The sequence below is a fragment of the Canis lupus genome, chromosome X, assembly GCF_048164855.1.
Source record: "Canis lupus baileyi chromosome X, mCanLup2.hap1, whole genome shotgun sequence".
NCBI lineage: Eukaryota > Metazoa > Chordata > Mammalia > Carnivora > Canidae > Canis > Canis lupus.
In genome coordinates, this window is record NC_132876.1 from 73812158 (window position 1) to 73836904 (window position 24747).

At 41.0% G+C, this 24747-nt stretch overlaps 1 protein-coding gene across 5 annotated transcripts in view; it reads right to left on the reverse strand.

The window, feature by feature from the left end:
- The window catches only part of MSN (moesin), a 66675-nt gene that overhangs the window by 8340 nt on the left and 33588 nt on the right, over positions 1–24747 (reverse strand). For all 5 annotated transcript variants that reach the window (XM_072816739.1, XM_072816741.1, XM_072816742.1 and 2 more), the window contains 7 exons: positions 18750–18833; positions 7297–7392; positions 5603–5877; positions 4083–4166; positions 3245–3391; positions 1921–2017; positions 1–61 (listed from right to left, as the gene is read on the reverse strand). The exon at positions 1–61 is cut by the window's left edge and continues 103 nt beyond it. In XM_072816739.1, coding sequence (XP_072672840.1) covers positions 1–61; positions 1921–2017; positions 3245–3391; positions 4083–4166; positions 5603–5877; positions 7297–7392; positions 18750–18833 — 844 coding nt within the window. The remainder of the gene's footprint in view (positions 62–1920; positions 2018–3244; positions 3392–4082; positions 4167–5602; positions 5878–7296; positions 7393–18749; positions 18834–24747) is intronic.

Sequence of the window (24747 nt, forward strand, 5' to 3'; positions counted from 1 at the left end):
CCATGCACAGAGCCAATATACGCTTGTTAATCCGCAGCCGGGGAGCATAGAAGACAAAGTCCTGATGGGAAACAATCAAAATAAGTTTGGACTGACAGATGAAGGTGATCTTCTACCTTTTGAAAGTATTGGAAGGGTTATTTAGCCCAATTTTCCCATGTTACAGATAGGAAGATTAATTATCAGAGTGGTGAAGTGACTTGTCCAAGATAACAAAGTAGACTAGTAGCAAATCAAGCACTAGAACCCAGGCTTCTTGACACTGAAACTAGTGCTCTTTCCAACAAACCACAATTTCTTTCAACCTTTGTTTATGAAAGCATTGCATCCTAAAATATCCCCAATCTAATTGAAAGACAGGAACTGAATCTATCTGCTAACTAGGGATCCTGCTAAATCTCAGAGGCCCAATAATCCCTGCATAATACACTGATGAGTACAGTATGGAGGGCTGGATTGTTTCTGTAATCTCATAAAAGCATATCCTAGACAAAAGCCCCATAAATCATTTTTTGGAATAAGGCAAGTTGTAAATATATACATAAATCTGAACATTGATTGTCCTGGTTGTCGTTTTTTATTTTTTTATTTTTTATTTTTTATTTTTTTTGGTTGTTATTTTTTAAAATAAACCCTCAATCTCAGCTGGCTTTGTTACCTACCTTTCCCAAAACTTGAATACAGCAGCAGTTTAAGAAAAAAGTAAAACCACACACACACACACACACACACACACACAGAGAGAGAGAGAAAATCCAGTGAGTCTCAGTTTTTTACTACAAATTCTACTGGACCAAGGTTACCAACTAATGGGCTAACTACCAGCTCCTCTGCCACTGAACCCAAACTACTACTGTTTCATATAGCTTAGTGTGCAGTAGAAGGAGCACGGGCTCTAGAGGTCAAATAACCTATGTATAAACCCCAGATTTACCATTTTTAGCTGTGTCATCTTGGGCAAATCACTAAATCTCTTTGGGAATTTTTGTTTTTGTTTTTTTTTTTCAAATTCAATTAGTTTCAGATGTAGTGTTCAATCATTTATCAGTTGCATATAACACTCAGTGGTCATCACATCATGTGCACTACTTAATGCCTATCACTCTATCTCTTTGAACATTAATTTTCTCAGTTATAAAATAGATATGCTACTACCTACCTGGCAATGTTGTTGAGGGTTAAACACAGTAACATATATAAAGTGCCTAGCAGCAGAAGTTCAGAGACCTTAGGGCTGGAGAAAAATGTTGAGGCCTCATGAGGAGGCTCTGTCTCGGCATGGCTTTTGACCTTTGTTAGACATAAGGTACATCAAAAGAGGAGACCCTTTTCTGTTTTCTATCCTACTTTCAATCACTAGCTTTCCAGTCTTATCAGCTACAGGCAGCTGAAAAGTATGGTGAGCATGTTAGAAGAATGACTGGACCCAAAGCCCTTTTTTTGTTGTTGGGTTGCTCTGGAGATAAGTCTTGAGAGTACAGTAGCAAAGTTATAACAAAAGAAAGTTTGGAAGATCATCTTTGGATCTGGACTCCTGACCTTGTCTTTTCTTCACAATTAAAAATAAATCAAGTACATATACAGTTTCACTTTCTGCAGCCTAGATGCTTTAAAAAATAAGATGCACTCTTTGTTTCCACTCCAGAGCATAAGGACAGCAGAAGACAGTGGCTAAGGGGCAGCATTTAGACTGCCTGTGGCTCTCCCTCATCTATGCTTTTCCTAACACACAGGTAGCAGGATGCCTTCTGGTCATGTATTGTCATCAATGTCCCCTTCCAGTGCCAATCTCCTTTTGGGCCTCCTATTCCCACCCCCCTCCACAAAAAAAATGAGAGAAACATACAATGACATGATTTCTCCTAACATTATCCAGGTCTTGGCAAGTACCTGTCTTGGCCAGGAGGAGGAATCACTTACCGGGGCTTTTTTGTCAATGGGCTTGATGACAAATTTCTTGTCATTGAAAGAAATATTTCTGATTTCACTCCAGGGAAAGCCTATCTTGGGAGTCAGTCTGTAGAGAACAAGAACATCAGGACAAAGGAAAGACAAGAAGGACATAGAGGGTTGGTGGTTTGCCCTCTGCACCCCCAACTTCTTCCTTAAGGAGAAAGATTCATTGTCAGCTCAGCCAGTGTTAATCACCAGGTCAGTTGCCAGCATTGAGGGTGCAAAATGTATCTCATGATAACACAACCAGCCTATTATTTCTTGTCCCAAACTCTAAGGTTTGTTTTATTGTATTTTTTGTTGCGGCATGGACCTTGTAAAAATCTCTCACAAGAATCTCTAGCCCTATTTTACTGGGACTCTCTACCCAAGGTTTTAACAGTTGGGAAGAACGTAAACAATGAGCTCCAAGATTAATAAGTTACATGGAACTTGGGATGCCTAGGTGGCTCAGCGGTTGAGCGTCTGCCTCCGACTCTGGGCGTGATCCTGGAGTTCCGGGATCAAGTCCCACATTGGGCTCCTGCAGAGAGCCTGCTTCTTCCTCTGCCTATGTCTCTGCCTCTCTCTGTGTGTCTCTCATGAATAAATAAATAAATCTTTAAAAAAAGAAGTTACATGGAACAATCATTTATTACATCCAACCTCACCAAAGGGAAAAAGAGCAGACAAAGGGGAAAAAAAATAAGCAAGTGAGATAAGTCCGTAGCAAGAGGTAATATTGGCCAAAAGGCATATAATCATCCTATAGGAGTGGGATTAATGGATTAATTACAAATCCTGACAGGATGGGTACTAGGCTAACGCTGTCCAATGGAAATATAATGAATGGCACACATGTAATTTTAAATTTTCTAGTAGCGACATGAAAATAAGTAAAGAGAAACAGGTAGGAGTAACTATAAGAACACTTCATTTAACCCAGTATATCCAAAAGACTGTAATTTGAACATGTAAATTAGTATTTAAAAAATATTGAGATATTCATCATTCTGTTTTTCACACTAAGTCTTCAAAGTCTTGTGTATAGTTTACACTTACAGTATATCTCAATTAAAGAGAAGCCACATTTCAAGAGTTTAATAGCCACATGTAGCCAGCAACTACCATACTGGATGGTGCAAGTCTAGTCAATGCAAGATTTAGAGGTCTGGGAGGTTGTGCAATCAGTTGGGCTGATCCAGGTAGAAACAGGTGGGACCCAGTGGGACCCAGGAGGTAGAGTCCTACTTCATGATGAACCCTAGGTGTCAGAATAGTCCAAATTAACTAAGAGAACTCTGAGCTATACCTGTCATTCTGCTCGTAGATGTTGAGACCTAGGGCATCCACCCCCAGCCACAGCTCTGAGCCTTTCTTGTTCTTGATGCTGAAGTAGTTCACACCATACATCTCCAGGTCCTGGGCAATCTTCAGATACTCTAGAACAGCATCTTCCCTAAATAACAGATTTCAGGTGGGGTGGGGAGAGGGGGCTGTTATAGAGTGGAACCTGTGAATCAGACCCAGGGAGATAGCCTATCTGCCCTGCACTTCTGACAAGAACCTTGCCATTGCGGGGGAGTGGGGGAAGGGGAAAAAAGGTGAGATGATGGAAAATAGAGCACAACCTAACTTTTGTCAAACAAAACCTGCTGACAGGAGTCTAAGATCTGAGGTTTTCAAGGGGAATAAGGGTGGGCTGACTCTTGGTAGCCTCTGGTATGTTAGCTGCAATGAAACCTCTTATGTTCTTAGCAGAGCCCAAATGGTGTGGTGATGGCAAAATAAAATTTGTTCCCCAGCTAGACAATGCCCAATTGATCTGCCATGATTATAGGGCTCCTTCCTCATTTCTTTCTTGGGGAGGAGTTCCTGGTACTCCAGAAGCTCTCTAGGGATCCTGAGGTCCCTCCTGGTTCTTTATGGTAAAAACTATTTAGGCTATCAGTTGCCATCATTCAAAAATATATAACTATATAATGATCCTTAATTTACCTTCTATCTCTAATTTCCCCTATAATTGCATTCCTATCCCTTTCTCTCCAACATCCTCCAATGCCCCCAGTCCTTTGCCTCTTTCCCCCAGAACCTACTCTTATTCTCCCTGCAAAAGCAGTAGAACCCAGAGTTGCTAGGGTAATATTTACCTGAGCATGCCTCGGTGCTCCTCATGCCACACCTGGATCCGCTCTTCCCACTGGTCCTTGTTGAGTTTATGCTGCTCTAGGACCCTGGAAAGACAATAGATAGTAGTTTCAAGCACAAAACCCCAAATGCAGGAGTGAAGGGAAGCCCACTAAGCACTCTGAGGGGTTGAGGCAAAGAAGATATAGAGTCAACCCACTGAGGTCATACTGGAAGTAGACTGAAATTATAGCAGGAGGTATTAAGTAGATATAGGGAGTTGCCTGAGAGGTAGGAGAGATACAAGAATGGGTAGAAAATAAAGACAATGGAAACACCTTCCTTTGTAGTTTTAACCAGAAAATCCAATAATGTGCTGTGGTTTCCAAGTAAGGCAGTAATATATCAGGAGTCTATGCTGACCTGAGGAGCTAAGAGTAGAGATTGGCTTCACAGAGGAGGTGATACTCTCTCCCAGATCCTTGTGGGACCAATAGTTTGTGTTTATGAGAAAATTGCTCAGGGATGAGATTACAGCCAGTTACTACAGAACAGAGAACTGAGTCTAAATGGCTTTAGAATAAACTAACAGGCTCAAGTTCCCAGATCTAGTTCATAAACAAGACTTCTTTTAAATATGCCATCTCAGACATCAAAGCAGACTCAGAGAGAGTCTTAGGGCACAGCCATTATCCCTAATACCTTCAGGTAAGTTGTGCATATGCCACAGCTCCAATGGGACTGAGGCTCCCAGAATAACTTTTCCTTCCATCCAAAAGCTTATAAAAATGGCCACTAGATGCAGTAGGGAAAAACCCAGAGTTAAAAATTCAAGAGACTAGGGTTCCAGGTCTGGCACCTCAAATGAGCTGTGAGAGATCTGGCAGCTCAGAGTGAGCACCTTGATCTATTTCCTTAGCCAGGAAATAAGATATGTCTGTCTTATTCATTTTGTGTATTGTTGTGATGCTAAAACAAAAAATAATGAGTGTTTGAAAGCCTTCAGCTTTGAAGTTTATAAAAGCAGAAAGCTCTGTACACTCTTTATTGGTATTTAAAGACTGTTGGAGCTCCCTCATATCCCTGGCTTGGGTATTTCTCCCTTCCTCCTGTGAGCCTCTGATATAAGAGGTCTAAATTAGTGAAAAGGATTGAAAAATGGAACCAGGGTAGGAAGAGTCAATCTGTCTCTGGTAATCTGTATAAGCAACTGCTTCCAGAGTAACACAATTCTGTAATTAGGCCAAAGTAGAGAGGGGAAAAAAGCCTTTTGAGAGTCAGAGAAACAGCAGGGTATGGTGCCATATGCAGATATGTCTCTCTTATACAAACTGCCCCCAAATTTTGAGGTTAGGTTTAAGAAAGCTCCTCTTTGAGGGCTCTCCCAACACCATAAATTAGCAAAGGAAAAACCAGTATTCATAAAATGGTCTTCAGACAGACACTAGTAGAAAGGAACAGATATGGAAGTCCCGTATAATAAGGCTTGGTCAGCCACAGACCTCCTCCTTGCCAGAGCAGATGACTAAAGGCACCACCTTACCTCTGTGGCAGCAACTTGTCTCCAGCCAAGTAGCCAGACTTGTGGACTTCCTTATTAAAGTCGCCATACTTAGACTGGACAGCATAGGAAGCCAGCAGCACAGCAGTTTCAGGTGGGCAGTAAATCTCATCACTGAGAATGCCCTCCTTTACTTGCAGGAAGAATAGGCGCTGTGTGATGTCCTGGATCAATTCCTCAGATACATCCTCAGGGTAGAACTTGGCCCGGAACTTGAAGAGCAGGGGGCTTTCCTTTCGTACATCCTGGGCAGTCACCTGGGAGAAACAAGCGGTTATGGGGTTTCAAAAAATAGACTTTGGTTGTAGAGTGGGGAGAGACACTGAAAGGTCATCAATTTGGCTAATCCCAAAGAGCCAGTGGCAACTGTTCTGGTAATTCAGAAAAGAGATACATTGTTTTCACTGGGAACCCAATCCCATGTCTATAATTGCTTCCTTTTGGGGATTCCTTCTTGAAATGACCTTATACCCAGTGATGGTCATAAGCCTTCAAGCCACCACTATCTGACAATATGCCAAATGACCCTAAATTTTGAGGTTAGGCTTAAGAAAACTCTTCTTTTAAGGCTCCTCCAACACCATAAATTAGCAAAGTAAAAACTGGTATGTATCATTGGGGCCTGGGAATTGGCTAGACGAAAACAAACTAAGCTGTCTTTTAAAGCCTAAAATTGGCTCTTAACAGCTCCACATTTGTCCAGCAAAAAAGTCTCCACTCTTCAGGAAAATCAGACTTTGCCAGAAGGTGAAGCACTTATCCCTAGACACAATCAGAAACATAAGCCACAAGACATTGGAAACCTCCAAGGATAAAGTTAGGAAGTTTGAGAATACTGAGATGGAGGAACATGATCATGTTCCTTCAGTAAGACTGCTTGGAGGTGAAGAGCCTGAATATGCCTATACTCAAATCATCTCATTTGGAGTTCAACTGAGATAGAAAATCAAGAAAGAATGGGTTAAATAGGTGATGGGTATTAAGGAGAGCACTTGTGATGAGCACCAGATGTTGTATGTAAGCAATGAATCACTAAGTTCTATACCTGCAAATAATATTGCACTCTATGTTAACTAGCTACAATTGAAATAAGAAGTTGAAAAAAATATGTATGTTAATAAACTTATGTGTAGATGCCTATGGGAGAAAGAAAATCAAGAAAGAGAGAAGCAGGGGACGCCTGGGTAGCTCAGTGGTTTAACATCTGCTTCAACTCAGGGTGTGATTTCAGGGTCCTGGAATCGAGCCCCATTGGGCTCCCCACAGGGAGCCTGATTCTCCCTCTGCCTATGTCTCTGCCTTTCTCTCTGTGTCTCTCATGGATGAATAAGTTAAATATCTTAAGAAAAAAGAAAAGCCATTAATGACTATGGTATAAAACAAGCCGAAGTTTAAGACAGAGCTCCCAGGAGAAAGGGAAGGCTCTCTTCCTCCTGGACACTGGCCATTCTCAGTGTTAGAAGTCCAAATGGAAACAGGGTAGGAGCTCTGCCTTAGCTGGGTCCTCTGCCCTTATTCTGATCTAGTGGTCAATAGACCACCCGGTGAAAAACACAGCCCTGTATTTGCCAGCTAGCACATATTAACTCCCTTGAATAAGATATGATGGAGGAATGAATTCCAAATCTAACAATGAGGTAAGCAGTTACCTTCTTTTTTTTTTTTTAAGCAGTTACCTTCTTATTGAGTTTCAGCCAAGTGGAGAAGTTTTTAGTGTCCTGGTATTGCAGACCAAAAAACCAAACTTCCCTCAGGCCAATAGTTTTCACCACCTAGAAAAGAAAACAACAACAACAACAACAACAAAAAAAAAAACAGCCAATGACTGAATGCCTACTTTGTGCCAGGCATAGAGGACACAAAAGTTAAACTGACATGATCCCGTATTTTAAAGGACATAAGGTGTCCAGGGTCTGACAAAGAAATACACTTGGGCAGCAGTCAAATGATATCAGCATCGATCTACACAAAATACTTCTGCTGAGGTAGGAAACAGATCCATCACTTAGGACCACTACCACACACCAATAACTATATTCATTATCCCCTTTGATTTTCACAATAGTTCTGTGATACATTTACAATTAGGCTCATTTTATTGATAATGAAAGTAAGATTCTGAGAAGTGGAGGTTCAGTTAGTGAATAGCAGAGGCAGGTCTGTTTGACTCCAAACCCATTCAAATCCAGTGTTTTCCGCCAATTCTTCCCTCTATTATGCCAGGTGCCTTTCTACTCCAGGATGAATTACAGGCTGGAAGTAGAGATTATTAGTTTAACTCCTATATCTTCTATGTTGCTCCTTTATCTTAGCAACTAGGAATATGCCCATACTCTTCTGAGTCCATTTACAATGCCCCAAGAAAGAATGTCTGGGGAGACATAGCAGGCACTGTGGTATCTATATACTCCAAAGATGTGCTATGTCTGGATGCTAATATGCTTCTTTCCAGCCCTGATTAGAGGCTAGTTGTGATTCCCCTTACTACTCACACAGGTTGAAAGTGGAAAAGAGAGTGTAGAAACAGGGTGAGTATCTCAGTAGCTAAGTGGCCTCTGGTGTTCTGGGCCTCTTAGTTAAGCAGTGGTAGGAAAGGGAGGCCAGCCAGGAGATGGGGTTTGTTTTCTAGTCCCTGATATTAGTATATTAATGGTTCTGGCTGACAGCTGAACCCTAGCATGCCTACCACTGGAGATGGAGGCAATAAAGCTGACCCACATTCTAATGATGTTATGCTGACAGTGTTCTTTTTTATTTTTCTTGAGGGGTGGGCAGGGGAGGTAGAAGAGTGAGGTGAAGAAATTTACCTGGAGATAGAAATAGGAAAGAAGAACCCAATATTGCTAATTTCCTTCCTTGTGAATAAATCATATCTCCCCTCAACACACACACACACACACACACACACACACACACACACCTCCACTATATCCACAAAGTTCCTACTATGCACCCAAAGCCAGACCCCATAGTCACTCCTAAGGCTTACAGTCTAGAGCTTCAGAGGTCCCAAGGAATAAGTAGCTCAAAACTATTCAGCATCTATTATATACCAGGTAATAAACACTGAACAACCCTGAGATATCTATTCTCTATTTTACAAATGAAGAAACAAAAGATTGAGACAAGTTGCCTAGACGACATGAATAGACACCTTTCCATCCAGATGGCTAACAGATACATGAAAAGATGTTCAACATCACTCATCATTAGGAAAATACAAATATATAATAAAAATAGTGAAAGGGAATAAAGGGGAAAGGAGAAAAAATGAGTGGGAAATATCAGAAAGGGAGACAGAACATGAAAGACTCCTAACTCTGGGAAATGAACCAGGGGTGGTGGAAGGGGAAGTGGGCGGGGGGTGGGGGTGACTGGGTGACGGGCACTGAGGTGGGCACTTGATGGGATGAGCACTGGGTGTTATTCTGTATGTTGGTAAATTGAACACCAATAAAAAATAAATTTATTATTAAAAAATTTCTATATGTTGGCAAATTGAACACAAATAAAAAATAAATTTATATAATAAAAAATAAATAAAAATTAAAAAATGAAAAGTAAAAAAAAAAAAAGGGAAAATACAAATCAAAACCACAATGAGACACCACTTCACACCTGTCAGAATGGCTAAAATTAACAACACAAGAAACAACAGGTCTTGGCAAGGATGTGGAGAAAGGGGAATCCTCTAGCACTGTTGGTCGGAATGTAATGCAAACTGATGCAGTCACTCTGGAGAACAGTATGGAGGTTCCTCAAAACGTTAAAAATAGAACCATGCTATGATCCAGCAATTGCACTACTAGGTATTTACCTAAAGTATAAAATTATACTATATGTTGGCAAACTGAATCAAAATTAAGTAATTCAGTTTCAAAGGGATACATGTACCCTGTTTATTTATTTTTTATTTTTAAGATGTTATTTATTTATTCATGAGAGACAGAGAGATAGAGATAGATAGATAGATAGAGAGAGAGAGAGAGAGAGAGAGAGAGAGGCAGAGACACAGGCAGAGGGAGAAGCAGGCTCCATGCAGGGAGCCTGACGTGGGACTCGATCCGGGGTCTCCAGGATCACACCCTGGGCTGAAGGCAGGCGCTAAACCGCTGAGCCACCAGGGCTGCCCAGTACCCTGCTTATAGCAGCATTACCAACAATAGGCAAACTATGGAGAGAGCCCAAATGTCCATGAAATGATGAATGGATAAAGAACATGTGGGAGCAAAGATAAACTCAAAATGGATGAAAGATCTAAATGTGAGACAAGATTCCATCAAAATCCTAGAGAAGAACACAGGCAACACCCTTTTTGAACTCGGCCATAGTAACTTCTTGCAAGATACATCCACGAAGGCAAAAGAAACAAAAGCAAAAATGAACTATTGGGACTTCATCAAGATAAGAAGCTTTTGCACAGCAAAGGATACAGTCAACAAAACTCAAAGACAACCTACAGAATGGGAGAAGATATTTGCAAATGACATATCAGATAAAGGGCTAGTTTCCAAGATCTATAAAGAACTTATTAAACTCAACACCAAAGAAACAAACAATCCAATCATGAAATGGGCAAAAGACATGAAGAGAAATCTCACAGAGGAAGACATAGACATGGCCAACATGCATATGAGAAAATGCTCTGCATCACTTGCCATCAGGGAAATACAAATCAAAACCACAATGAGATACCACCTCACACCAGTGAGAATGGGGCAAATTAACAAGGCAGGAAACAACAAATGTTGGAGAGGATGCGGAGAAAAGGGAACCCTCATACACTGTTGGTGGGAATGTGAACTGGTGCAGCCACTCTGGAAAACTGTGTGGAGGTTCCTCAAACAGTTAAAAATAGACCTGCCCTACGACCCAGCAATTGCACTGTTGGGGATTTACCCCAAAGATACAAATGCAATGAAACGCCGGGACACCTGCACCCCGATGTTTATAGCAGCAATGGCCACGATAGCCAAACTGTGGAAGGAGCCTCGGTGTCCAACGAAAGATGAATGGATAAAGAAGATGTGGTTTATGTATACAATGGAATATTACTCAGCCATTAGAAATGACAAATACCCACCATTTGCTTCAACGTGGATGGAACTGGAGGGTATTATGCTGAGTGAAGTAAGTCAGTCAGAGAAGGACAAACATTATATGTTCTCATTCATTTGGGGAATATAAATAATAGTGAAAGGGAATATAAGGGAAGAGAGAACAAAGGTGTGGGAAATATCAGAAAGGGAGACAGAACGTAAAGACTGCTAGCTCTGGGAAACGAACTAGGGGTGGTAGAAGGGGAGGAGGGCGGGGGGTGGGAGTGAATGGGTGACGGGCACTGGGGGTTATTCTGTATGTTAGTAAATTGAACACCAATAAAAAATAAATTAAAAAAAGAACATGTGGGAGATTATATATATATATATATATATATTGGAATTTTACTCAGCCAACAAAAAGAATGAAATCTTGCCACTTGCAATGATGTCCATGGAGCTAGAATATATTATGCTAAGCGAAATTAGTCAACCAGAGAAGGACAAATGCCATACACTCATATGTAGAATTTAAGAAACATATGGGAAGGGGGAAAGAAAAGGAGAGAGGGAAACAAACCACAAGAGACTCTTAACAATAGACAACAAACTCAGGGTTGATGGAGGGATGTGGGTGGGTAATGACCTATGATGGGTGATGGATATTAAAGAAGGCACTTGCTGTGATGAGCACTGGGTGTTTTATGTAAGTGATGAATCATTGAATTCTACCCCTGAAACCAATAATTCACTGTGTGTCAACTAGAATTTAAATATATATTTTTTAATTGCACACCCCTAAAAAGAGGCAACCTACCTAAAACCATAGAGACTAGACTAGAATCCTGATGTGTATGATTTCAAAACCTGTACCCTTTCTTTTATAGAATGCCCTCTTTTAATTCCAAGGATTCATATGAGCTTAGGAACCCTAGAGTTCCCAAGTAACTAACTTCTTTTTTTTTTTTTTTTTAGTAACTAACTTCTTTATCTCTTTTGCCCACATATCCCAGCCAGGTAATGAACTTTGATCATTTCTGGCTTTCCACTAGGCTCAGTCAACAACCACTTTGGGGAGAAGCCATATCCCCAAATCCTCAACCTTTATTGCCCCCAGGGCATGCATGATGGTCACCCTCCCTTTCATAGCTTAAATCAGGTATCAAGAAACCTGAGTGAAAGTCTCCCCTCTGTCTCTAATTTGCTATGTGATCTTAAGGCAACACATTTCCCTCTCTGGGCCTTAGCTTCCCCATCTATCCAGCTTTCCCATCTACTAAAATGGTGTGACTTACAGCCTCTTTATTCCTTCACATTTATTCCACTAATTAGGTTATTTGTAAATGACTAAGAAATAAAAAAAAAGAAATAGATTCCCATTTCCCACCTACCTCTTGCTAACTTGAGTAACTAGGAACATGATTAGAAAAGATAAGTTGTCCACATCCTCTCCAACATTTGTTGTTTCCTGTCTTGTTAATTTTCCTCATTCTCAGTGGTGTGAGGTGGTATCTCATTGTGGTTTTGATTTGTATTTCCCTGATGGCCAGTGATGCGGAGCATTTTCTCATGTGCTTGTTGGCCATGTCTATGTCTTCCTCTGTGAGATTTCTGTTCATGTCTTTTGCCCATTTCAGGATTGGATTGTTTGTTTCTTTGCTGTTGACTTTAATAAGTTCTTTATAGATCTTGGATACTAGCCCTTTATCTGATAGGTCCCTCTTGCACTGTTGGTGGGAATGTGAACTGGTACAGCCACTCTGGAAAACTGTGTAGAGGTTCCTCAAAGAGTTAAAAATAGATCTGCCCTACGACCCAGCAATTGCACTGCTGGGCATTTACCCCAAAGATACAGATGCAGTGAAACGCCGGGACACTTGCACCCTAATGTTTATATCAGCAATGTCCACAATAGCCCAACTGTGGAAGGAGCCTCGGTGTCCATCGAAAGATGAATGGATAAAGAAGATGTGGTCTATGTATACAATGGAATATTAGCCATTAGAAATGACAAATACCCACCATTTGCTTCAACGTGGATGGAACAGGAGGGTATTATGCTGAGTGAAGTAAGTCAATCAGAGAAGGACAAACATTATATGGTCTCATTCATTTGGGGAATATAAAAAATAGTGAAAAGGAATAAAGGGGAAAGGAGAGAAAATGAGTGGGAAATATCAAAGAGGGTGACAGAACATGAGAGACTCCTCACTCTGGGAAACGAACAAGGGGTGGTGGAAAGGGAGGTGGGCGGGGGGTTGGGATGACTGACGGGCACTGAGGGGGGCACTTGATGGGATGAGCACTGGGTGTTATGCTCTATGTTGGCAAATTGAACTCCAATAAAAAGAAATTTTTAAAAAATAAAGCAGATTGCCCTCCATAATCGGTGTGGGCGTTATCCAAAAAAAAAAAAAAAAAGATAAGTTGTATGTGGGTTATGTTAAGGAAAGATCAAAAGACTTCCATGATTCAATGGCAAGGTGAGTCCCTGAGTCTAAGATAATAGGCAATAGGAATTCCCTATAAGTTTTAGATGGAGAACATAAAAATGTTCATGTTTAAAAGTGATATTTGCTTTTTTTGCAGAGGATAGAGGGGTAGGGTATGGATATAAAAGATTACTTAATGTACCTCTTATCTCATCTTATATTTAAGGTAGAACCCAATTAACAGTTCTAATGATTTTCCACAGGGTTGTAGAAGAATAGTATGTCTAGATGCAATTGGTGGCGAAGAAGTAATTCAGTCCCAGTAGACAAAGAGGCACACTGAAGATGGACCATTAGGGCCAGGATGCTAGGTCATGGGATGGCAGACTCAGAACAGAACTGGTAGGACAGCAACTGGCCTCTGCCTGTACCAATTGTAGAGGCTCAGAAGGCCCAGAATTAAAAAAGGACTAAGGCAGGTACAGACTATGTGGCCAGTCCTAGAGGTTCCAGGAGTGAGCTCCTTTGCTTCATTTTGCACTATGTTGTCTGTTTCACTAGAAGGATGAGTAGGGATGTAATGAGAAGAATATAACAGGGCCCAAAATAGTTCTAGGATCTGCAGTATCTCTCAGGAGCAGTTGAACAAATAACAGCTAAAGTGATATTTAAAAATATATATTTCAAGATCAGTAGCAAATTTTAATCTCTCTGAACTCTGCCCCTTCCTTTATGAACACAGCAAAGTCAGATGCATATAAATTTTCCACTTCCTTAGGCTTCAGGGCTTTGAGAGATGAGCAATCTCTCTCAGCATCCACTGAAGTCCCAAAGTGAGGAAATAAGGGTGTGGAGGGAAGGAAATATGATGTAAAGTCAGAACTGAGACTGGAAAAAAAAACAAAGGATAAAACAGATAACCCCTAAACTCCAGGTCATAAGGAAATCTCCCATTTAAGCTCCACAGGGTACTGGGAATCATTTGATTGGGCTACTCATGTCTCCACTTGGAAATGAGGCCAAGATTTGCTTGCTTCCAGCTGAGACTTCCACCCAAAAGAAAAGAGAAATCTTATTTTCTAGAGGGAGGGAGTCTCTAGGTTCTTGTTCTAGGAACAACATCTGTGACTAGAGTGACTAGGGTCCTTCCCAGTCTACTCATAAATGGCTCCATCTCTGATTAAAAGGAAAAAAAAGATTCTTTCTTGGCTCCCTTTGACTCCAGAATGCCAACTTATCTGGCCTGAACTACCACTTCTCAAATCTGCCATGGAAGAAATCCATGAGCAGCAGAAAATAATAAATGCGCATACCCAGAGGACAAAAAGGGTAGGGGAACATATGTAAATGGCTAAAGCCAGAATTTCTTTGAAGCCTCAGGTTTAATTTTAATGTATCTGCACATCTTACATTTTACTCCTTAAATATCATTTTTTTTTATTTTTAAAGATTTATTTATTTAGTTAGTTAGTTATTTGAGTGAGAGGGCATGCATGCCCATGAGTGGGGCATGGGAGAGAATTCTCAAGCAGACTCCTCACTGAGTGTGGAACCTAAGTGGAGGTCAATCCCACAACCCATGTGATCATGATCTGAATCAAAACCAAGTGTCAGATGCTCAACCGAGACACCTAGGTACCCCAATGTTTTAATGATGAAATAGATAACATCACAACTAAAACTAATGCTCTAAGATACTGAATCAAATTCTGCCCATAGGTCTGTGTACCTCCTAAAACCTGCCATATATACCTACAGAAACTAGGACTTCAGTGTTTAAGACACTGGCTGTTAATTCTATTGAGCCACACAACAGAAACCCTCACAACAGAGTGTGAAGCATTATAAAGTCCAAGCAGCACAAACTAGAAAACTGAGGTTCAGTGAGGGGAAGAGATTTGCCTCTGAGAAAATCCTCACTATTACTAGGAGCATCTGATGTAAGAAATAACCCTCTTTGTCTCTCTTCTGCACGTAAAGGCTGCCTACATCTGAGGTCTATGGAGGGAAGGGGAAATCAGGTCAAGTCCAGAGCCCAGAGCCCTCCTCTCCATATCCCCCATGCATCTATATTAGTAAACCAACTAGTGATATAATGGGCCACTTCAGAAGCCCAGAGCAGGATTGGGAAACTGAAGCCTCAAAAGGAAAACTGCATGAAAAATCATGTGCAGACCCCATCAATGCCCAAACACCTGAGGCCCACTGAGATCCCACTACAGTCTTGGCAGTAGCTGCATCAGCCACCCTTTTGAAAGCAAATCAATGCACTACTAGAAAGTTCTGGTAGGGGCTGCCACCAATGCTGTTTCTGCTACTCTACCCTGCCTGTATTCAACCAGCCACCTGCTCTACAGTGTAGAACACACTCAGCTAGGATTCTAAGTTTAGGGAAAAATTTCCTCCACTCAGAATAGGAACAGACAAAAAGAGAGGAGGTCACAGAAGACACAGCTGACAAAAGCCACTAGGAAAACTGCAAATGATATATGCCTTGATTCAAGCCACTATACCACTTCCTAGCTATCTGACCTAAAACAGGTCTTTTCACCCTTGTAAGCCTAAGTCCTTCATCTATAAGATGAGTATATTACTATTATAATGATAGATGTTATTTTATAAAATAAAAATGGAAGAAAGAGAAGGAAAGGTTGTTGCCGTCAATGCAGAGTCCATAAATCCTAAGGACTTTACAAGCCAGACAAGCTGCCTGATTTAATGGCTCCCTTATCTGAACTCCTAGGGCAATTTCTACTACTTATTTAGCCCTTAATAAGAACAACCAATATTCGAATGTCTGCTATACACAAGACACTTTACTTATTTGAGGATTAAATAAGACCACAAAATCTCTGAAATTAGTTTGGTTACCATTTTACTGAGAAAAGTAAAGTCCTAAGAGGTTAAATGAGCCATCTAAGGTCACACAGCTAGATAGCAGGACAGAATTTGCACCCAAGGATGACACTAAATCCCATACTTTATGCACTACATCACTTCCATACATAACCTTATCTTAAAGGGTGTTTTATGCTATGTGGGAAGAAAGTTGTGTTGCATTTACTTCTCTCTGCTTCTATAGGATAAGGAACTCCAAGATCCTTAAGGACAGAGATGTGTTTGATAGGTCTAGAGATTTTTTTTGAGACACAGTAGACCTTCAGTCAATAGTGAGTCAGTCAATGAACAAATAAGTGAATGGATGCTCTGAGACTTCACCTTTTTTGCACAGCTCAGTATCTTGAAGGAAGGGGTAGGTACAGTTAGAACCACTGGCTGGGGTAGAGCGAAGCAAGGGGTTCTCAAAATGGAACTCATGGTGGTGGCACTGTCTTTTAGTGGCACCTAGGTAATCAAGAGCCCTCTAAAGAACCTCAGGCTTTAGAAGTGGTGGTAAGTGACAGAATTGCTGTAGCAAAATGTGTTCTTTCCATTCCCTAGCTATGTGTACATTCCCAAAGGCAAATGGAGAAACTATGGGCCATACTTCCCTTTCCTACCAGGTCTTGTGTCTCCTCAAGCTATGAATTCCTATTATTCCCTGTTATTTATTACTGGTACCAAAGAGGGTGCTTCCTCTCCAGTCAGCTTCCTCTCTAGTCATTGGCCAGACAACTTCTGGGTTCCAGGATGGCCCCAGAGCTTTTGTCAATTTCTTATAAAGAGTCCAACCCCTTCCTCCTAGGCCCCAATGGCACCAGGAGGGCCTCCTTGAATAATGGGTCTCAAAGGCCAGACAGAATAGACTTCTTCCCTATGACTCATCAAGTTAGAGAGAGGGAATAGATCATATCCCCAAATAGCCTGTGAACACATACCTCTGTGGATTCTCATCCAGACCTGCCTCGGCCCTGAGATTGCTAGATGCTCAAATCCTTGTCTGAGTTCAAATCTTTTTCTGTTTTTCATCCACAGGATCCTAGCTCTGCCCCATCTGACCTCACAGAAAATTACTGCTCCCTCCTTCCTATGACAGCCCCTCAGAAATCTCAAGACAGAGAACACATCTCCTCTTAAAGTCTTCTCAACTCAAACAGCCTCATTCATGCAGGAAGACTATTACTGTGGGAAAACTATAGTTTTATACCCAGAGCTGTATTTGAAATTTCATATTACAACTCACTAACATCATAACCTAGAGAATGTTCTTTTACCTCTCAGAGGCATGATCATTGCAAGGGCTAAAGCACCTAGGCAAGGCTAGTTCATTGTAAGTGCTCAATAAGTGATATTTTTCAAAACAACACTGATCTTCCAGATAAGAAATCATGAACTTACTGGTTTTCTCCTTTTCCTCTCTCTATCTAGTATAAAAGATTCAAGTCTCTCAAAGGTTTTGTTTCGGAAGTAGTTACTTTCACAAGTAGCACACCATCTGTCCAGGGCTCTCTACCATCTGGACTTCCTACAGAACAACACCCACAATACACAAATCAAACCAACACTAGCAAAGAATTATCATGCCTTGTGGCTTTTTCAAATTAATAAGTCTCTTTTTTTCAAGAATTTTTCTACCCTGGGTTCTAAATTATGCCTTCCTCACCCTCCCTCCACAGTTATCCCTCTCCAATGCAGCTGAACAAAGCTCCCAGTGTTGAAGGCAGGGGATGGCATCATTTAGCTTGAGAAGGGTAATGTATAGAACCAGGGGTCTGGGAAGAAGTCTGAGAAGAGGTCAAAGGAGCCTTTCTTTCTTTCCCTCCCCAGCTCTGAGTAAGTTCTTAGACAACAGAGGGACTCAGAGGGCAAAGGAGAAAAAGAATCAAGAAAGCCTGGAAAATCCATCAAGGTAACATGTGGTCTCAACATCCTGGACAATATCAGACTCCCACCTCACCAGAAACTGGTAGGAAAATGGGATAATAACCATCTAAAGGGATTCCAGCCTCTGGAAATGGGAGCCCCATTTTTACCCCTTGGAAGTCTGGTCACAAATGGCATATTCCCTTGGCCCCTGGAGAGTCTTTGAATGCTGAAAGATTCTGTGGCCCCCATCTGGCTATTACATTATATATAGAACATCCTTTCTAATAATAGTAACTCCCCATAAAGGGACACCCCTTGTGTTGGACATGGGAATGACATGTCAGCATTATCTGCAGGTATGACTGCAGGATATGAAGTGGTGTTATGTCCTAAGTCCTACTATTATTTTGAGGGAAATGTATATAGAGCACACTACCTCAGGGAGAATAAGTTGATTTCCTTCTACTAGGAAGCAAAAAAAAAATGACAGAAACCATAAGAATACAGTGACTAGAATGCAGCATTGAAATCCCAGCCAAATACTGGCTAGACAGAATAAGTTATTTAATTTCTGACTCTCATCATTAAAATAAGGAAGAGATCACTCACATCTTTCAGAGTTGAGAGGAATATTCCATGTGCTAACATTTTTAGAGCATCTAGCACAGAGTCATACCCTGCTTACCTCTCTTTTCTCCCATATTCAGGACCAAGGATAGGATTAATTGGAGCCATCCAAAGTGCAGGCTGCCAAAATCAAAGTTTGCCTCCTTTGTTATTATGGCAGGAGTCAACCTTTGTTTTGACCTATCTTGGAGGAGCATGTAGAAGAGATTCCCAAGAAGTGGGTCTTGTGGTAGAAACTTTTGGGACAATTGGAAGAGGCTAAGAAACAAATAGCTCCTCCCTTACCTGGTCAAACAGCTGTTTGCCAGTGGTGTTGGGCTGGATGGCAAACTCCAGCTCTGCGTCCATGGTGGTTACACGCACATTGATCTAGGATGAGATCAAAAGAGGCAAGTTAGTTGTCTAGCTCTGTGCTTAGCAGAACCTAGGACAAGTGTATCTGTTCAGTCACAGAAGAGGAAACTAGAATCCTAAGAATCTGAGAAACTTAGATATTGTTGGGAAGGAAAGGAGAATACTGAACCAAACAAATAATATCCTGGCCCTGGCTCCCAAAATCAGCTTACAGAAGACAAAAAAACATAGCCACAAAGCAATACTTTTTTTTTTACCTTGTCTTCTCCACATCCCTTTATTTTTTTATTTCTTTTTATTGGAGTTCAATTTGCCAACATATAGCATACACCCAGTGTCACAGAGCAATACTTACCAAGGAGCTACACAAAAATGCAAATCAGCCTACTATCAAGAGGAAGCAAGTGCTGACTATACTTCTTCCAGGAAGCCTTCCCCACCTACACCAGACATCTCTGGGCCCACAGCATTCTCTTCCCACCTCTGATCCACAGCCTGGATTATCTTTGCAAACACAAGTTAAGAGCAAGATAAAGAACACTGGGTTCCAAGCTTAGCACTGTAACTGTCTCAGTCTAAAACCTTGGATAAAAGTCTTATCTCCTTTCTGGCCCCTAGTTCACCTCATCTGTACAATAGTAGTAATGCTGGAGGAAGGGTCAATTACACTAGGTGATGACCATTTCAGTGCTGGTGTCTATGGTTCTATATATCGACTTGTGTTAATACTTCCTGTATTTATGTCTCATTGGTCTCCTTAAGCACAAAAAAGGAAAGGGGCCTTAGCAAAGGTACAAGTGGGTGGAAAAAAGGTGCTACCAAAGCCAAGTCAGCAGAGGGGAAATGGGAAAGGGACAGGCACCAATGAAAATAACAGTTAGCTATGCACACAATTTTATAGGCACTGGAAAAAAATACCCTCCACTTTTCCAAAGAGATCCCCTAGCTCAGGTCAATGATAGCTGAAATTTCATAAGTCGATTTGTTTCCTTGGTTTAAAACTTAGTAGTAGTGGTAATAGTAATAGCAATATGCAGTAGCTTTCATGTATGCAGACTTGCTACTCACTAGAAGACTCATGTGTACTATCCCATTTAATATCAACAATCACCTTGTGAAGTAAATAATGTTATCTCCACATTGGAGATGAATAAATAAATATTTGTCTAAAGTCATATCACTAGTAAGTTGGGAAGATGGGGTGTGAATTCAGATTAAGTCTAAACCTCATAATTTAAACCAATACACTAGACCCTTTGTATATCAAAGTGCAAAATATGAAAAGAAATCAAATATTAATTCTTTAAATTGTGGGACATTTTGCATAAGTACTCTATACAGTACAACCACAAACTGGCTTGTTATATAAGGTCATATAAAATATTTTGAAGACTATTTCATGGTCAGGGAAAATAACTCAGTAATATTAAGTGAGGAAGGGTAAGCAACAAGATTGTATGAGTTCAATTCTACAAAAGTATACACAGAGAGATAATCATTGGAATCCTGCCCAAGTGTTTAGTCAGGCTTGGTTTTAGGGTGGTGGTGAGTGTGTTCTCCTTTCTTTAAATCAAAAAAAGAAACGGATCTACATTTTCTAAGATACTTATATAGTACTTATACTATTGGTTCAAGACTAAAAATAGAATTATCAAATATGCAAATCCCCATGGAGTGGGTAAGACATTAAGCCTTATCAGTCTTTGACACCTCTGGGTCTTTCCTGAGCATAGGGGTCAGTTAGCAGGGAAGAGGGGGCCAAACAGCTATTTTGCCAGAAGAACAATTCCAATGAGGACCAGACCTGGGGAACAACTTTGTAAATAAATATCACTAGGGAGCCAGGGAGGAAATCTATTTCCAGATTGACAATGGGACAGGAAAGGCCCTGAAGGCAGGAACAAGAAAGGCAAGTTATCCCAGTGGGAGACAACGGGCAAGATTAGCCACCTTGACTCGGTGTTATCCTAGGCTTCCTGCCAATCCAGTGACCTCTGTAGAATGGGCCTTCATAAGGTAGGAAGAATGAGGCCCAATGGGCTGGAATTTGGCCTCAACATCTAGCTTCAAACCACCCTTGAGCTGAGTCAAGGGAAACCTCAAAATGCCAATGACTGAGGAGATAGGAAAAGAGACAGTAGGACTTTTAGTACACTGAACTTCATCATCACCTCAAGATTTTTGTGTTACTTAGAGTTACATCTCCAGTACCCAAGACTCAGAAGATGTTAGTTAAATGAGCAGTTCTAAGTATGGGAGTATAAGAAATACAGAGATATAGCATAGTCTACAGATTCAGAGGTGAGAAGATTTTATATCTTGACCTTTTTACCGTGCCATGGACCCTTCTGGGCAGTCTGGTAAAGTCTATGGGGATCCCCTTCCAGAATATTTGTAAATGCATGAAATTAAGTGATACAAAGAAACCAATTATATTGAAATACGCATAAAAATATGTGCTTTTTATCATATTAATTGTCTAGCACTGCACCTTATTAGTTATTACTAGTGTAATTTCAGCATTGTGTTGAGCATAGTGATATTTTGAGAAATATACAATAACTAGAGAATTGAGTAATGCATTGAATTGCCAAATCACTGTTGTACACTTAAAACTAACATAACATTGTATATCAACTATAATTTAATAGTAATTTTTTAAAAGATTGTATTTATTTATTCATGAGAGACACAGAGAGAGAGAGACAGAGACATAGGCAGAGGGAGAAGCAGGCTCCATGCAGGAAGCCAGATGTGGGGCTCGATCCTGGGATCATGCCCTGAGCCAAAGGCAGACACTCAACCACTGAGCCACCCAGGTGTCCCAATAATAATTTTTTAAATCAAAATAAAAATTACATTTCACATGGGATCCCTGGGTGGCGCAGCGGTTTAGCGCCTGCCTTTGGCCCAGAGCGCGATCCTGGAGACCCGGGATCGAATCCCACGTCGGGCTCCCGGTGCATGGAGCCTGCTTCTCCCTCTGCCTATGTCTCTGCCTCTCTCTCTCTCTCTCTCTCTCTCTGTGTGTGTGACTATCATAAATAAATAAATTTAAAAAAATTACATTTCACCAAAAAAATGTGATATAAAAGTCTTAGATTTCCATTAATGACAAAGTCACAGGTACTGCCATTTTTACCACTTTTTTTGCCTGTATTCATAATTGAAGGAGGTCTAAGTCTCAGTAAGAGGTTAATAAAAACAAATATGTATTTTTTCTCAATCCAAGTTCATAGATGTTTCCCACTTCAGATTATATCCATGGGACCCCATGAAGGCCTAAGGATTCCAGGTTAAGGAGCTTCCTATTACTCAGCCATTAGAAATGACAAATACCCACCATTTGCTTCAACGTGGATGGAACTGGAGAGTATTACGCTGAGTGAAATAAGTCAATCGGAGAAGGAAAAACATTATATGTTCTCATTCATTTGGGGAATACAAATAATAGTGAAAGGGAGAAGAAGGGAAGGGAGAAGACATGGGTAGGAAATATCAGAAAGGGAGACAGAACATAAAGACTCCTAACTCTGGGAAATGAACTAGGGGTGGTGGAAGGGGAGGAGGGCGGGGGGTGGGGGTGAATGTGTGACGGGCACTGAGGTGGGCACTTGACAGGATGAGCACTGGGTGTTATTCTGTATGTTGTCAATTTGAACACCAATAAAAAATAAATTTATTATTAAAAAAATAAATAAAAGTAAAAAAATAAAAAAGGAGCTTCCTATAAATTTATTTCAATTCACCCAATATTAATGGAACACTACGTTTAAGGAACTATGGTCAGAGTAGAGCTGTAGGACCAGTCCCTGATCCCAAGGCACTTATTGAATAATAGGAAAACTATTAATATACAAGGAAGACCCTAAGAAATGCCATAACAGAAGAAACCTCTTGTAGAGATAAAAAAAATAATAGTTCAAAGTGATATTTGTATTGGTCCATAAGGATAAGCTGCATTTTTTAAAAAGAGAGATTGCAGGATGGAATCTTGCAAAAGAGGAATACCCAAATGTCTCAGATAGAGAAATCATTATATGAAATAGCCCGGATTGAGATAGGAATGGAGATGGCCCATTTAGAAGCAGGGTGAATGAGGCCTATCCAGTGAAGAGTAGGCAGAGAGGCTGGGAAGGTAAGTGGAGAGCTTTGAAGGCTACTCTAGAAAGCTGGGCCTTAATTCTGTTGCCAGTGGCCAGCCAGCCTGGAGGTTCTGAACAGAGTGGGGCAAAAATCAGAACAGGACTTTTTGGAAGAAAGTGCCCAGGAAGGAAACTGACAAAAGAGGTGGGACTCCAGGGAAACATTCCACAGCCTAGGAATTCCCTTTAATTCACACTACTGGTAAGAATTTTCAAAGTAAATAAGCCAGTGTCAACCACAGATCATGTCAATCACAGGTCATATCAATGTCCCATCTTTAGGGCCTATTTCAGAAGCCCAAATATTTAAGTTAAATGTTTTTTAAAGAAATGTTTCTTGAATAAATCAGTTGGTAGAAAAGGACCCAGTCTGGGTTAGGAATAAGTATGTCATCCAGGGTAGTGCTGTCTATGCTTCCTTCCCCCTAAATAGAGCATGATCCCAGAACAAGGGCCCTCCTAAAAATCTAAATACGTTCAGCTGAAACCAAAATGGAACCTACGTCTCCAGAATCCCTGCTCAAGGTTTCTGCCATTTCCACAGTGGCTGTTACTCCAGGAAGAAGAGCCTAAGATCTCCTGAATTTCACTGAAAGGACAAATAATCTTAGCTTTAAAAAATTAGAAAGAAAAGCAAACACAAAGGGACTTATATTCTTGCCACCACTTAACGCGGAAGAAAATGTGAATCATGAGGACAGGGTCATAGGTCTGTACTCTCCTGTTTTCTGTGTGTCAGAGGTACGGGGAGGCAATAAGGGTAAAAACATAGCTGGGGCCTAAAGGTGACGGGTAAAGCAGGAGTCTTGATCAAAGAAGATCCCTTGTTCTCCTTTAGACTAATCTGGAACCCAAGTAGGTAACAACATAAGCTGCATGCCCAGACCCACTGCCACACAGGGTCCACCCACTGCTCACCCTAGGAGGTACCCATTGACTTCCTTTGAGGCCTGGTTTCTGCAATTTCAATCAGAAGAAGGTAGCCTAGTTTGGGAGGCAAGAGCCTGAAAATAAAACCACCAAAGTCAGCAGAAATTTCCCAGGCAGCCCCTCAGCTTGGCAGGAGTGGAGGAACTGGCCTGGGTGGGTTATTATTTCAATATGTAGAGAATTTAATCCCTTCCAAAGCCTGTCCCTGAGGACCTAGGCATAGCCTGAGGTTAAAGACTGTGTCTCTGGAGAACACTTAAGGGTTTAGGGAACAAAAAAAAAGTTTGGGTGTGGTAGGGACAGTGTCACCCTCTCATATAACTAGCCCTCCCACCTCTAGCCCAAAAACAATACATACACTGTTATTTATTGAACAGTTAAACACAGACAGTTCCCACACTAATGCCCTTCACTGGACATTAACAAACCCATCTCAGTGGCCTGTCATCCAAAGCTCTCAACAAACTGGGATCTCTCCTATGTCCCCACTTGACTGGCCTTGGAAACAAAAATAACCAGATCAGATGCTGCAGCAGCTGGGGTACTTTGGACTCTGTGCCTGGGCAGCATCAAAGAAGGGACCAACCCTCTCTTTCTTCTTTAGCCAGGAACATCCAGGTAAGCAGTCACCAGACCACAGTGAAATCAGGGCAATGCTTCCCCTCACTTATCCCATATCACTGAACTACAAGATAGATGGCTCTTCCTGGAGAGGAGTTTGGGGGAGGCAGAGAGAATGTAGAGAGAGTCGAATAACCACAAGTAAATTGCCTGAACATGGACATGTAAGCCACAAAGAATTAAAATTACCAGCCCCGAACACCAATAAAAAATAAATTTATAAAAAAAATTAC